Source organism: Scophthalmus maximus, chromosome 11 (assembly GCF_022379125.1).
Source record: "Scophthalmus maximus strain ysfricsl-2021 chromosome 11, ASM2237912v1, whole genome shotgun sequence".
Lineage (NCBI taxonomy): Eukaryota > Metazoa > Chordata > Actinopteri > Pleuronectiformes > Scophthalmidae > Scophthalmus > Scophthalmus maximus.
The window spans coordinates 7,795,718-7,807,853 of NC_061525.1; the positions used below are offsets into that span (position 1 = coordinate 7,795,718).

The 12,136-nt window shown below is 44.0% G+C and overlaps 1 protein-coding gene, 1 long non-coding RNA gene and 1 other non-coding gene across 4 annotated transcripts in view; 2 read left to right on the forward strand and 1 right to left on the reverse strand.

The window, feature by feature from the left end:
* Window positions 1–205: 205 nt before the first annotated feature.
* LOC118299833 overlaps window positions 206–12,136 on the forward strand; it is a 38,830-nt gene continuing 26,899 nt past the window's right edge. For both annotated transcript variants that reach the window (XR_007031679.1, XR_007031678.1), the window contains exons 1-2: window positions 206–340; window positions 1,304–1,365. This is a non-coding gene — a long non-coding RNA (uncharacterized LOC118299833). The remainder of the gene's footprint in view (window positions 341–1,303; window positions 1,366–12,136) is intronic.
* trnak-uuu lies at window positions 500–572 on the forward strand. Its single transcript has one exon. It is a non-coding gene; the product is annotated as a tRNA-Lys (tRNA).
* Window positions 9,599–12,136, reverse strand: part of LOC118299831 (LHFPL tetraspan subfamily member 6 protein) — a 43,694-nt gene continuing 41,156 nt past the window's right edge. The window contains exon 4 of the mRNA XM_035623894.2: window positions 9,599–10,477. Coding sequence (XP_035479787.1) covers window positions 10,359–10,477 — 119 coding nt within the window. The 3' untranslated portion in view covers window positions 9,599–10,358. The remainder of the gene's footprint in view (window positions 10,478–12,136) is intronic.

Sequence of the window (12,136 nt, forward strand, 5' to 3'; positions counted from 1 at the left end):
TGACAACGTCAAACTACCCTGTCGAGTCAAACGCTTCCATATCGGAGTATTCAGCGTTCCCTCATTTTATTTGATGCACGAGTTTTGAATTGTAATGACAGTGACGCCCTTCCTCGTCAAAAGTAGATCAAATATGAATTTGGAAAACCCAGACTCCACCTGATGTAAACTCAACAGAAACAACAGGGCCCACGGCTGCACGGACCACCAGCCGACCCCCTCCTCTCCGCTCTCCCCTGCCCTGCCCGCTGACCTGTAATCTGCTGCCAGTGAAAAGTAAAAATGTCCCCTCAGTGGTCCCGGGTCAGTGTCGGTGATGTGCAGAGGCGTCGACCTCGTGGTGAGCTAAGCATCTGACAGCATCACAAATCACGTACAGATAACATGAGTGTGGGGTTCTGTCTGCTGGGTCGCTGCAGGGCATACTGGGAAAATAATAGGTGGAAAATGTTTAGCTCTCATCTTTAAATACGCTCTCAACACCTTGTGGTTTCTCAGAGCCCGGATAGCTCAGTCGGTAGAGCATCAGACTTTTAATCTGAGGGTCCAGGGTTCAAGTCCCTGTTCGGGCGAATGTTGTTTTTATTCGGAAGCAGCGGAGTGAATGATTCATGAATGAATGTATGATTACTTTAAAACGTTCACGTTATTTTAAAACGTTCCGGTGGAGATAATCCTCAATCAAGTTTATTCATTTCATTATTTTTTATTGTATTTTTTACTATTGAATGAATTATGGATCAAAACAGTCAAGGTTGAATGTAAAACAGTGAATGTTTGTAGCTGCAAATCGTGACCACCTGAAGACAAAAACACATCATTACAGACCCCAATTTCCCAGAGGACACGAGCTGGGTGTAAATGTGGCTCTGTTCCATGCATCCATTGGTTTCCATTCATATCCATATGATGCGAAAATCACATTATGAGATAATGATAATGTTGTACTGACAAAAAAAAAAGAATGCAGATTTCACTTCCAGCGTGATGGATAGATTTCCGCATCACAAAGCAGTGATTGGTAACCGCCGGCTGATGGAACAGCAGGAAAAATACATTTAAAATAAAGAAATGCATTACATGCATTTGTATATGGTCAGCACAATTGTAAAGTGTGTGTGATTTATAGTTATGGAGCTGTTTCTTGAACACACACACACCGGTAGGCTCCTTTTAATTTCCAGCAGAATTCCCCCGGCATCTTGTGCAGCATAAACCAAGCGCTTCATGGTCAAATGACTGCATAGTCATGTCTCATATTTGCCCCATTACCTAGTGTATTTTTTTTTTTGCTCCCTGGCAGTGTTCTGCGGCACCTATCAGCAAGGAGTCTGCCACAGGAGGAAAATAAAAAGCAGTAATGAGGTAAATATTGGGCATGGTGCAACCGTTTGTCTTCAGCTCCTCCTGGATTATGCTACACAAGCTGTTTTGAGGAAATGTCTGTGATGGTTTGCACAAACCTCAGCTGGGCTTCTATGGCAACTGTATGTTGACTGTATTTTTTTAAGTAAGTTTGAGGGTGATATGATCGTGAGTTATTTTGCGATCCGTGTACATTGCGACTATGCATGACGTCATTTATCTGACATCATGATACCATATGATGGGGAATAGTTTTATGATCAATACGAGCTTTGCATTGCCTATCATATGTTGGAAAATGTTTCTTTTTTTTGGAACCCTCTTTCTGATGACTTTGACTTGTGACCTGTACCAAACAGCTTCAAAATTCAATAATCTATAGATACTTTCCCGAGTAATAATCCCACCGAGTTTGGTGGGAATCCGTCCATGGCGTTTTGCAGTAATTTCGCACATTGTACTTCATTTTGTATTTTTGCAACTCAAACCGTCTGTGAAGTTTGACAAGACAGTGTTTATGTCCAGTGTGCAAAAGTGTCAGGCTGTTATTTCTGCTCTGCTCTGCTCAGTTCACAAGCGATGAGGAATTTTTCACACGGCCAACCGGCTAATCATTAATTGCTGGTTATTAAAGATGAACACCGAAGGGCCAAAGCTGCGCAAGTGTGTATGTGTCAGAGAGGAAGAGAGCTTTTACCACAAAGTTTAGATAATATCACTTGTGATCGGGGCGAGAATAAGATCTTGTTTGAACAAGAGTGGTCTTTGCTGTAGGTGACTGCTGCTGACAGTGCATTTCAATGCAGAATCGTAGGCATACGGTGTCAGTTACATGCCGCGACACATCTTTTCTAGTTTGTGCTGCTTTAAAAAAAATGACATATGACTGACATGACGCAGCAGTGGGGCAGTAAAAATCCAAACCGAGTGACAATAAGAGCCCGTGGTGTCGAGATTCCTCAGTCCTCAGACCTGCATGATATACAGATCAGAGAATCAAGGGACATACATCCAAGACGTATTTATTGATTCTTACATGAACGTACGCCAGTTTTTTGCAGCTGTCACCGCTTCAATTTAATACAATCAGATTTTCAGTTGTGCTTTTGAGAGAGAATCCACAAGTGAACGTGGCAGCTCGATCATTCTCAAATGACAAGTCCTGGACCAAAAACAGAGTCAAGAGCCGAAAGAGGCAGCGAACCCCCCCTGACGAACGACCTTCTGTGATGTCAAAATGTTGTCAGAGAAACCTGCCAATGTCATAAAATCTGTCTTAAAAAAAAAAGAAAATCTTGACGTCTTGCCAGTCTAATTTCTAAGAGGACATGGGGGCGGTTGGAAATCCACAGTCTGATAGGGTGATTACTTAAGTCCCTCAGGCACCCATCAGAGAGATATGATACTTCACTGTTAAATATAATAAAACAATATGTAGGTCTGTGAGATAGAGTTACATGTACCGTTACAGTATCTCGTTAACCAAGTGACACACTTTATTCAGACGGCAGTGTTAAATCTTCGAATCCCCTGTGAGAAAATAGATAATGGAAACAGAAAACTGTGAAGAGCAATGATTTGTCTAATTTAATAAAATAAAATAAAAAGCTCCATGAGGAAACATTAAAGCTGTAGCCTGTGACTAAAGTTCTTAATCACTGCCAACATCTTCACACCGTTCAGCGATTCATATAATAACAGACGATACCACGGGGCACTTTCATATGAAGCAGGTCCCCCCCCCACACGGTGGTAAAACACACTGAAACATGCTGACGGAGCCGCTTTTTTGTAGTCCATCTTCGGAAATGTGTAGTTTCACCACGGCGGACGCATCTCAATAACATCCGCCGTCACATGTTGATGTAGTTTAGTGTCGAGTCGGATTCTCTGAGCAGCGCTGTCGACTTTCCCTGAGTCCTATTGTTCCTCCTTTACACCTTTCCTTGACCTCATGATGTTTTCCACTGAGGTCAAGGAATAGTAGATAGGAAGGACATTTCGACCGCACCGTCAGTAATCTCTTTAAACAAATCTCAAAAATGATGGCGCTTTGGATAGAAAGCTCTTGTGGCATGGGGCCTCTTCGGGCGGTCTCCGACCATGGTGACGTTCCAGTCTCATAGTGGTTCACAGAATTTAAGGGGGTTCTCACAAAATTGCCGGGGGAGAGAGAAACCCAACATTATTCTGTTGTTGTGTGTCAGCGAAGCTGCTCTGTTGACTGTGAAGGTCACTCTCGAGATCCACAGTTTATCTGAATTTTAATGTCCATTGGAGCATCATAAATAAAGGCTTTATCCCCCATACTTAACCTCGGAGCATATGTTGAGCCAAGGATAATTATCTCGGATAACGTCACCCTGTCCCCAATTTTTTCACTTCATTGTCTCCGGGGCTGTTTATCCTTCGTAGACCTTGGAGATGGACCCGGCTGGCATATGAAACATACTGGATCGTCACGTGCAGACGAATAGGGTGTGGGCATCGCCGTCCTGGATGTTGGTGGGTGAACGCCTCCATGGCAGTTTCAGAAACATTAACAGCACAAGTTTAAAAACATCTCACAGTATGATTATCAGTTACCTAATAAAGATCCAGGCAAACAGCTTCAATCCTTCCAGGAATGCATCAAATTCTGAATCTGTGTGTGGCTGGAGATTGGGCTGCTCTTCAAACAGTATAAGCCACGGATTATTTGAGGCAACGCCGCGCTCAAACTTGACAAACACTTTCCAAAGATGTAATGTGCATTATTCCAGTGCAGTGATTGTAAGTCAAATTGCACTTCACTTCCTAGAGTAGTTTCTGCGTTGATGTTTGCAGGGGTACCGTTCCAGTCCTCGGAGACGTTTGTGTTGTATTGTGGGACACGCGCCACAGGATTGTACCAGCAAACATGTGGTGAGTAACAGCAGATCCTGTGGTAGATGTCGCTAAATGATACACAAACATCTGGGAGGAGGAGAAAATGGAACAGGAAAAACGAAAAGAGGAAGTTGCCCCCAAAACCTCGAGGCACCAGAACCGCTGAACATATGGTGTTCTGCAGGATGTTTTTAGACTCAACTTGCTCTGAGGAAATATCCAGCCCTGTATCTGCTCGATTTTCAAATGCTTTTTCTACCAGCTCGTTGCAAATGTGTCTGTAAATCAGGTAGTACGAAGCTGGTTTACTAGAACTTGATCGCAGAGTAATAGTGATACTTCTGAGTTTGTCACTGTGAGCGATGTTTTTTTTGAATTTTTTTTGAAAAACAATTCAGTTTGACTTCATCAGCAGTCAAACAAAGAATGTGCCCGACTCCGTGATTAAGCTGTCTATGTCTCTGAAACGTTCTCAATATCAGAATCAGTTGGCTTAAACTGACTCGACAGATGCAGCAGTTGAAGGTTCGGCCTGTGGTTACCGAGGATTACGGGATCACTGCTGGATTCTCAAATAGGAGCTGAGCCACTGTTGGCTTGGAAGAGAGTGGCCAGAGAGTTGTTTATGACTGATGAAATGCTGGGATTAACATTATCAAAGACCTCCAGGAGGAGCTCAGCTGTGGACAACATTTCGGGGGGACGGGTGCTGCACTTCGGAGGACTGACATATTTAAAAAAAAAACATGAGAGGCCAATGGGCTGAAAACAGATGCGGACCGGTGACGTGGTGCTTACAAGCCTTTGGGGAAGGATAAAAAGAGTCAGGGGGGTTTCTGCTGGCGGACGTGTGTCCTGCAGATGTCTCGATCGGCCCCTCTGCGTGACATCCCGCCTGGACTCATTTCCTGTGTTGGAGTATGCCGTTTCCATTTCTGACCCCCGTCTGCCTCTGCTCCTTCGTAAGCCTTCTGTTTGACTTTGTTTAATAAACCACTGAACTCCGGCTGCCGGCCTTCGTGTCTGCGTTTGTGGGTCCTGCCTTTGCCGGTGCTGCTCCCATCAGCTAATTACAACAGCAGAGGGTCGATAGCAGAGTTTATCATAATGAAAAGCGCCGCGGTGATGTGAGCATTTTGAGATAGGAGCTGCTCTCGCATCTTCTCTGCATATCCAGTATCTCATATCGCACTAGCTCTTCCATATGGTCCTGAAATATGTGTGTTCAGTATCTATAGGGGTTTATGCTCCCCAAGTAAAGGGAGGGCTGTGTAGTTGGATTTTTCTTTTTTACTTTAAATCGTGCAACAGAAATCCATTTGGGGACTCCGCGGAATGAAAACCGAGCCATCTGCACAAGCTTTGAAAAGCTCGTGATGTTTTTTTTTTCTCTTTGAGACTGTGCCAAGAGGTATGACTTCAGCGCTCCAGAAACGCACTTTTCGTCTTCAGGAACTACAAAGTTGTTATAGCCAGGTCTCACCCCGCCTTGGAAATTATCCCGCTGCCTGAGTTCAACTTTCGCTGAAGTAGTTTGAAAGGCCACGGCAGCCTGCATTCTGCTGCATACAAGACACAGATGTCTTATCTGGGGAGGAACCAAAGTTTATTTTTTTCCTATTCTGTTCCTCTGCTGCCATCCACCAGTGCCACTCTTAGAAGGAAATAACCTGAAGGAGACGGCAGAATGAAATGGAAAGGAGGAGCAGAAGGAGGGAGGGAACGAGGCGGCCATTTGGGATTTTGAAAGTTTATTACTTACCCTATCCGGAAAAAAAATTGACATCTGCTATTGATGAAGTGGTCCAGACGTGTAGCCCACAGGCTTATGTCATCACTGATGTCATGGACTGCAGACTACTGAGACTTGCCTTTAAAACTAGAGGGCAGCACAAAAGTCGTCTTCTGCATTTCTGGTGACGATGTCCAGGATGTACCTCGCCTCTCACACAATGTCAACTGGGATTGGCTCGATCCCTCCGTGACCCTCAAAGGAGAAGTAATAATGGATGGTTGGATGGACTGATGATTTGACCTCAGGATTGTGTGAGCATGTACAGATAATGATGGATTGACATCTCTCAGATTCCCTTGTTAGCTTTGTTGCACCTGTTGACATGGCGACAAGACAAATTACACCTTTATCTTAGGCCCCTTTTTCAGAGGAGACATTTTTGACATTTGCACAGGTGTGAAAAACAGAATAAATGATGGCTGGATTCCATTTGGTTTCACAGTCCTGTGCATGCTTGTGCATTGTCATAGTTCCATGGCTCACTGGGACAGTAGAAGCCATTCATGTTGTAAGTATTACCTGGACTCAATGTGGAGTCAAAACATCTCATGTGAAAAAAGCCTTTTCTGGTTCTGGGAACACATTCTGTATCAAAACCGATCTATGTGCGACTGTTGCCATTTTTCCTTGAAATGACGTGCAACCTATATGTGCAATGGGTTTTAATGTGAATTCCTTTGGGCATGGGCCAAACTAAAAAGTACATTCAACACTTATTTTTCCCAAAGATTGGTTTATGTAATTTGAAGGTAGTTCTTATCACACTGGCGTATGTTCATGTTTCTGATAAGTTTGGTTGTAATCAATTATTTGATGCTATAAAAACAGGTTGAAACACCATGATTGACACCTGAGACTGTCTTGCGATTGGTCGAGCACGCGTATTGGTGGGACCTGCAGCCTCGGTCCTCTGTCACACAGATTCTGGCTCCAGATGACTTCACCAACGCATCAATCCGTACATGGCCTTTAAAGGTAAACACTGGGACAAAAAACCCCTGTAAATTTGTTCTTAATCAAATTCCCACCCAGCATGGAGATTACCTTTCCTGAGTTCAAACAGATGGCTAATTTAAAAACCCTGCAAACCGCAGCGCCTCTGTATCCCTGCGAGTGAACCAGTGAACCTTGAGTTTGAATTTGTATTCCTCTGTGTGAGCCGTGAGCTAAAGTCTCTGATCCTCTCTGCCGATGCGGATAAAGTCTGGTATCAGGTTTCACAAATTCCCTTAATTTCTCTGTCCGCATAAACCTGGTAATGGCCAGATCTCTTAAAGCAGACTGATACGGGCAGTTCCCTCAATCACAGTGGGTAACTGGGAAACAAAATATGCGGGCGGGATTTTATTTTAAATCAACAAGTGATTTCAAAGATTCAACTTTCTGGACACACTTTCTGGATTGTATGTGAGCTGATGTGAAACCATGCACCTGTATAACTGACTTAGTTATTGCGCTGCAGTACTTGTAGTTCCTGTGTCATTCTAGTATTATTAACTCCACTGCCAGGATATTAACATATACAGTGGGGTTGTGCGCCACTATATTACAGAACAACTGGTGATTTCTGCGGGTTGCCCTGGTGACAGACCTTTATTTTTCCATACAGGTTCTGTATGATTGCAGTCATGACTCCCTATCATGTTATCTTGCAGCGGTATCAAGTATGCACTATCTTTATGGAGATTGGTGTCATAGTTGCACAAAACCTTTTTCAAGCAGAGTTGCTCTTTAGGGCAGTAATTATCTCGCTAGGTTACTGTTGGGGGAAATTAATTAGAAAGAATTAATTGATGCGGAAGCATTTTGCTGGCAGCCAAGGCTGAACTCTCTGAAGGAGAGTTGGTGCTTTCTCCCTTAAATAAAACCCCTCTCCATCGATATACCATCTAAAAAAAAAGAGTCACCGCACAGTTGCCACACTCACTGTGGCTCAGCAGTGGCATTCGCGTGGTGGTTTGATTCTCTTTGTAGCCTTTTCTTCCTCTGTGGCAATTTTCATCAAGGTCAAGGGGAAATGAACTAAATAAACAAGGGAGTGGGAAAAAGGAAGGGGGGACTACCTTTTTGATCCAGCCCAAGCATCCCCACTGTGAGTTTGGCTGACTTTCCAAGATCAAATTATACTACAGCTTATTATTATACTGCAGCTCTGAAAAGAGGATGAAAATGAAATAGAAAAGTGAATCTTTTTCATTTTTAAGTAGATTTATATTTTTTTATTTTGAATATACATATCATAAGCACGTTTCTTGACTCTACCCATTACATCGATGTATAAATGTTTTTGTGTCAAGTCCCTAAACTGTGGAGGTTTAAAAGTTGCCCCTAAAGGGTCGGGTCAGTGCTGTCCAGCCACACCGATGGTTTTAGTTTTCACCAGGTTTCGTCACAGGGGACAAGGATTTCTTCATCCTCCAGCACAATGAAGGTGAGCGGTGTGAATCAGCATGTGGTCCTCACGGCATTACAAAATTGAATTTCAGAGCGCCCACAGTCGCTCTGGACAATCTAAATTCAAATGATGACCCAAAAGTTGTAACACGTCGGCATCATGTTACTCGGCCGCCGATGAGCGTCCGCACGTCCCGGGTTACCACACATCTGGCTTTTTTTTATTATTTAAGACAGTCAGCCGCCTACGAGTAACAAGTCCTCCGATTTCAGGGTATCACTAGTCGGAGGTACGGGAACTGATAGAGAGGAGGGAACGCTCCAACTTGACCCCAATGTGTCAAGCGCTGAGCTGACGAGGCATCTGTTTGACACTGTAACAATCGCTGGTGATGTCAATCAGTGCGGCGGATCAGAGAGAGAGAGAGAGAGAGAGAGAGCAGAATGCAGGGGGAGGCATTACAACATATTAAACAGAGCAGAGCAGAGTACTGAGAGAGAGATTTCTCAAGTGAGTAGGGAGAACAGGGAGGAGGAGGAGGATGGGGGGGGGGGCATGCCATTATCCAGGGGATGCCGAGCATTGTGAGAAAATGGGCATGCTAATGAGGGCCAAACACATTCAGAACAGCTGCATTGTAAATGAGCTGACTTTGTAAACTTGGGCATGGGTGAATCTCTGAAGTGTTGTTTGTTAATCAAAGGAGGAAAAAGAGCGAGGGAAGGAGAAGGGGAGTAAAAATAGTAGCTGAAGGAGCCGGGTGCGCCGCTCGGGCCTTTGTCGGAACACATCCAGCTGCGGTAATTGCTATGGAAAAGGTTGCCGTTATTGTTATTCACGCTATATGCACGCGGAGAGACACGCCTCGACATTAAGCCGACGGCTGCACAGCTCCCCGATGTCCCGGGGTACGATTGCATCGCGGCCGTTGTCTCCGCTTTGAAGTGGAGTAACCTGATCAAAAGGCAAAATAGTCTGACTGGAGGTCACGGGATTTTCCTCATCGACAGCGGGGGAAAGTTAGATTCACCGCACCTCCCGTCCTTATCCTCCTTATCGACCGGGGCGGGGGAAGGACACTGCGGAGATCAAGAGGTCATGGGAAAAGCTTTTGAGGAATGTGAGTGCAGGTCTGTTCGGTTCACCCTGTGACGGAAATGACACTTGGAGTCCCGTAATTCAAGAAACATTTATTTACAAAAACCAAAACAATGACAAAGAATAATTTGAACAGTGGATACAAAACATGTGCTAATATGATAAATTACATTATCATACACAACGTATATCTTATATGTGTGTGTGTTAAATAAACTATGCTTAGATTTTTGGGGTACCCGAAAAAGGCTGAGTTGAGGAAGCAGGCAGTCAGTGTTGGATTGCTTTTTACGTAACAGGGATTATTGCGTTTCCGTGGGTTTTTAAGGCAAGGATGGGAAATGAGGCAGAGACAGAAACACTTCACGTGACAATAAAGCAGTATTACTTTTCTCTTAATTACAGGGCACACTAGCACATAAACATCAAATAACCGATAGAGAAGAAGAAGAAGGAGAAAAAAAGGAAAAAAGAGAATACTCTCATTACAGAAATTGTTATGAAACAATTTTACAAATAGGAATTGGTCCATTTATTTTTCATTTAAGAACAGCTATTAACGAGAGGAACCGTGTGTGTGTGTGTGTGTGTGTGTGTGTGTGTGTGTGTGTGTGTGTGTGTGTGTGTGTGTGTGTGTGTGTGCTGCATAATGAACAGTCCCTGCAGTTGTCGGATGAGTATTTGTCCCATGATGTGCAGAGCACCAGGATGGTGACTTGGTGTCTTTGGTGCCTGGTGTGCTGTACCGCGAGTCCACAGAGTCAGAGTCCTCTCCCTTTCATTGTACCGCGGAGGTCTCCGTCTGTCCCCCCCTCCTCCGTCTCTCCGGTGCTCCCTTCAGTACGGGTACTGCTTCTGCTTCTTCCCGGCGAAACAGGACAGCCAGGTGCACAGCAGCATGGCGGCCGCCGCCCCTGCCCCTGTGCAGTAATAGGCCCAGCCGATCTGGCAGGAACCTGCGGAGGAAAGCAGGGGGGATTCAGGTTGATACCTTTTCACCCTTTAGTTGATCTCCCTGTCAGTCTGTCAACAGGATATCTCCCCCCCAAAAAAACCCCATGAGAAGATTTCAGTGAAACTCAATCAGATAAGCCTTGAGCCAAGAAGCACCTGATTGGTTTTTGGTTAACCACGCTGACTTATATTCTATATGTCATATCACTTTGACAAATAAAGTCTCTAAAAGAGCAGAAAACAGTCAACTCCATTAAGATTAAATAAGCTGCAGGAGTATATACAACTGGATGTATTCAAGTTCTGCTGTTGTAATATTTAGTTTTAAACACAGATCTAACCTGAACTCTCTTGCCGTTTCCGATGTTGGTATATTTTACACTACAGGTAAATTTGTATCTTGTTTGAGCTCACAATTTTTAAAAACATAATATCTCTACTTTGATTGAGCTGTGTACACATAGTGGCGGCCACAAAGAGTTAAAACTGTCCCTGGACTTTGGTGTATGTATGAATAATGAGTGTCGATCCAGGTGTGGATCATTTCCGCCACTACCGTATATGTGTTTGGGCTCATGTAAGTCTTTGCAGAATCATGATTATCAGTTTAACTCCAAAGCTAACGTGCCATAGAACAACGCGTCCAGTCATGACACAGTGTGGCAAAATATTCAGTTTTAATGGATGTTTGCAGTATGTTATAGTTGCATGTGTATTGTGCGTTGGCTGGCATTGACGGAACGTCGTAAGGAGCATGAAGGTGACAGTTAATCTAAAATAAATGCATCCACTTGGATTCGTAATCTATTTGTGTGCACCGTCGCACGCGTCACTATTGTTGTCCGAGGCTCTAACATTAACGTGTCAGAGAATGTTGTGAACTGCTTAACATTTTTTGTTCAAGCCACAACATTTGGCTTTCTCTTGAGAAAAAAAAAAAAGAAGAGTTGCGGAATTGTTGAAACAAACGCACTGAGCACTGAACAGTTTGACTTCATTTGCAAACAGACAGTCTGGTATGTGGCAGGTATCTTGAGACGCAGGAACGGGAAGCCAGAAGCTCTCCTTAAGACACATCGTCTGTAATCCTCCGAGGAAATGATGTGCATTATTAAAACGATTAAAGGATAAGAGCTACATTTGGCTCTAAATTTAGAAAAAATGTTGCGATGACCAACAAGACTTCTCCTCGTAAACATCACATAACATTTTAAGGAGAATGTCTGATAGATATGTAGCTGTCTAATTACGAGCCCGGTGGGAGGACGAGGAGGCGTCTCATTAACAAATCATGTCAGCCTCCGTCTCACTGTGGAACAACAGCCAGAACTGGAAAGACGCCTCTCTCTCTCTCTCTCTCTCTGGCTTAGTTTTTACGCTGCATATATTTCAGTGTGTGTTGGAGTCACACTTGAATGAATAATTTGCTTTGCGTCTTTTCATACCGTAGTTTACATATAAACAGGACGCGGGAACATTCCATTTTGTAAAAACATGTCAGGTCACAGCAACGACTTGTGACAGAATGTCCCGCGGCTACGTTCAAGGTTACCTTTGAGTCGCTGAGGTACGGACTACTCTCCGTGATTAATGAACGAGTCGAAATAGGAGAGACTCAAAGTCCTTGTTGTGCGACTTCCGCTGTTCGTCACGGTGCCAAC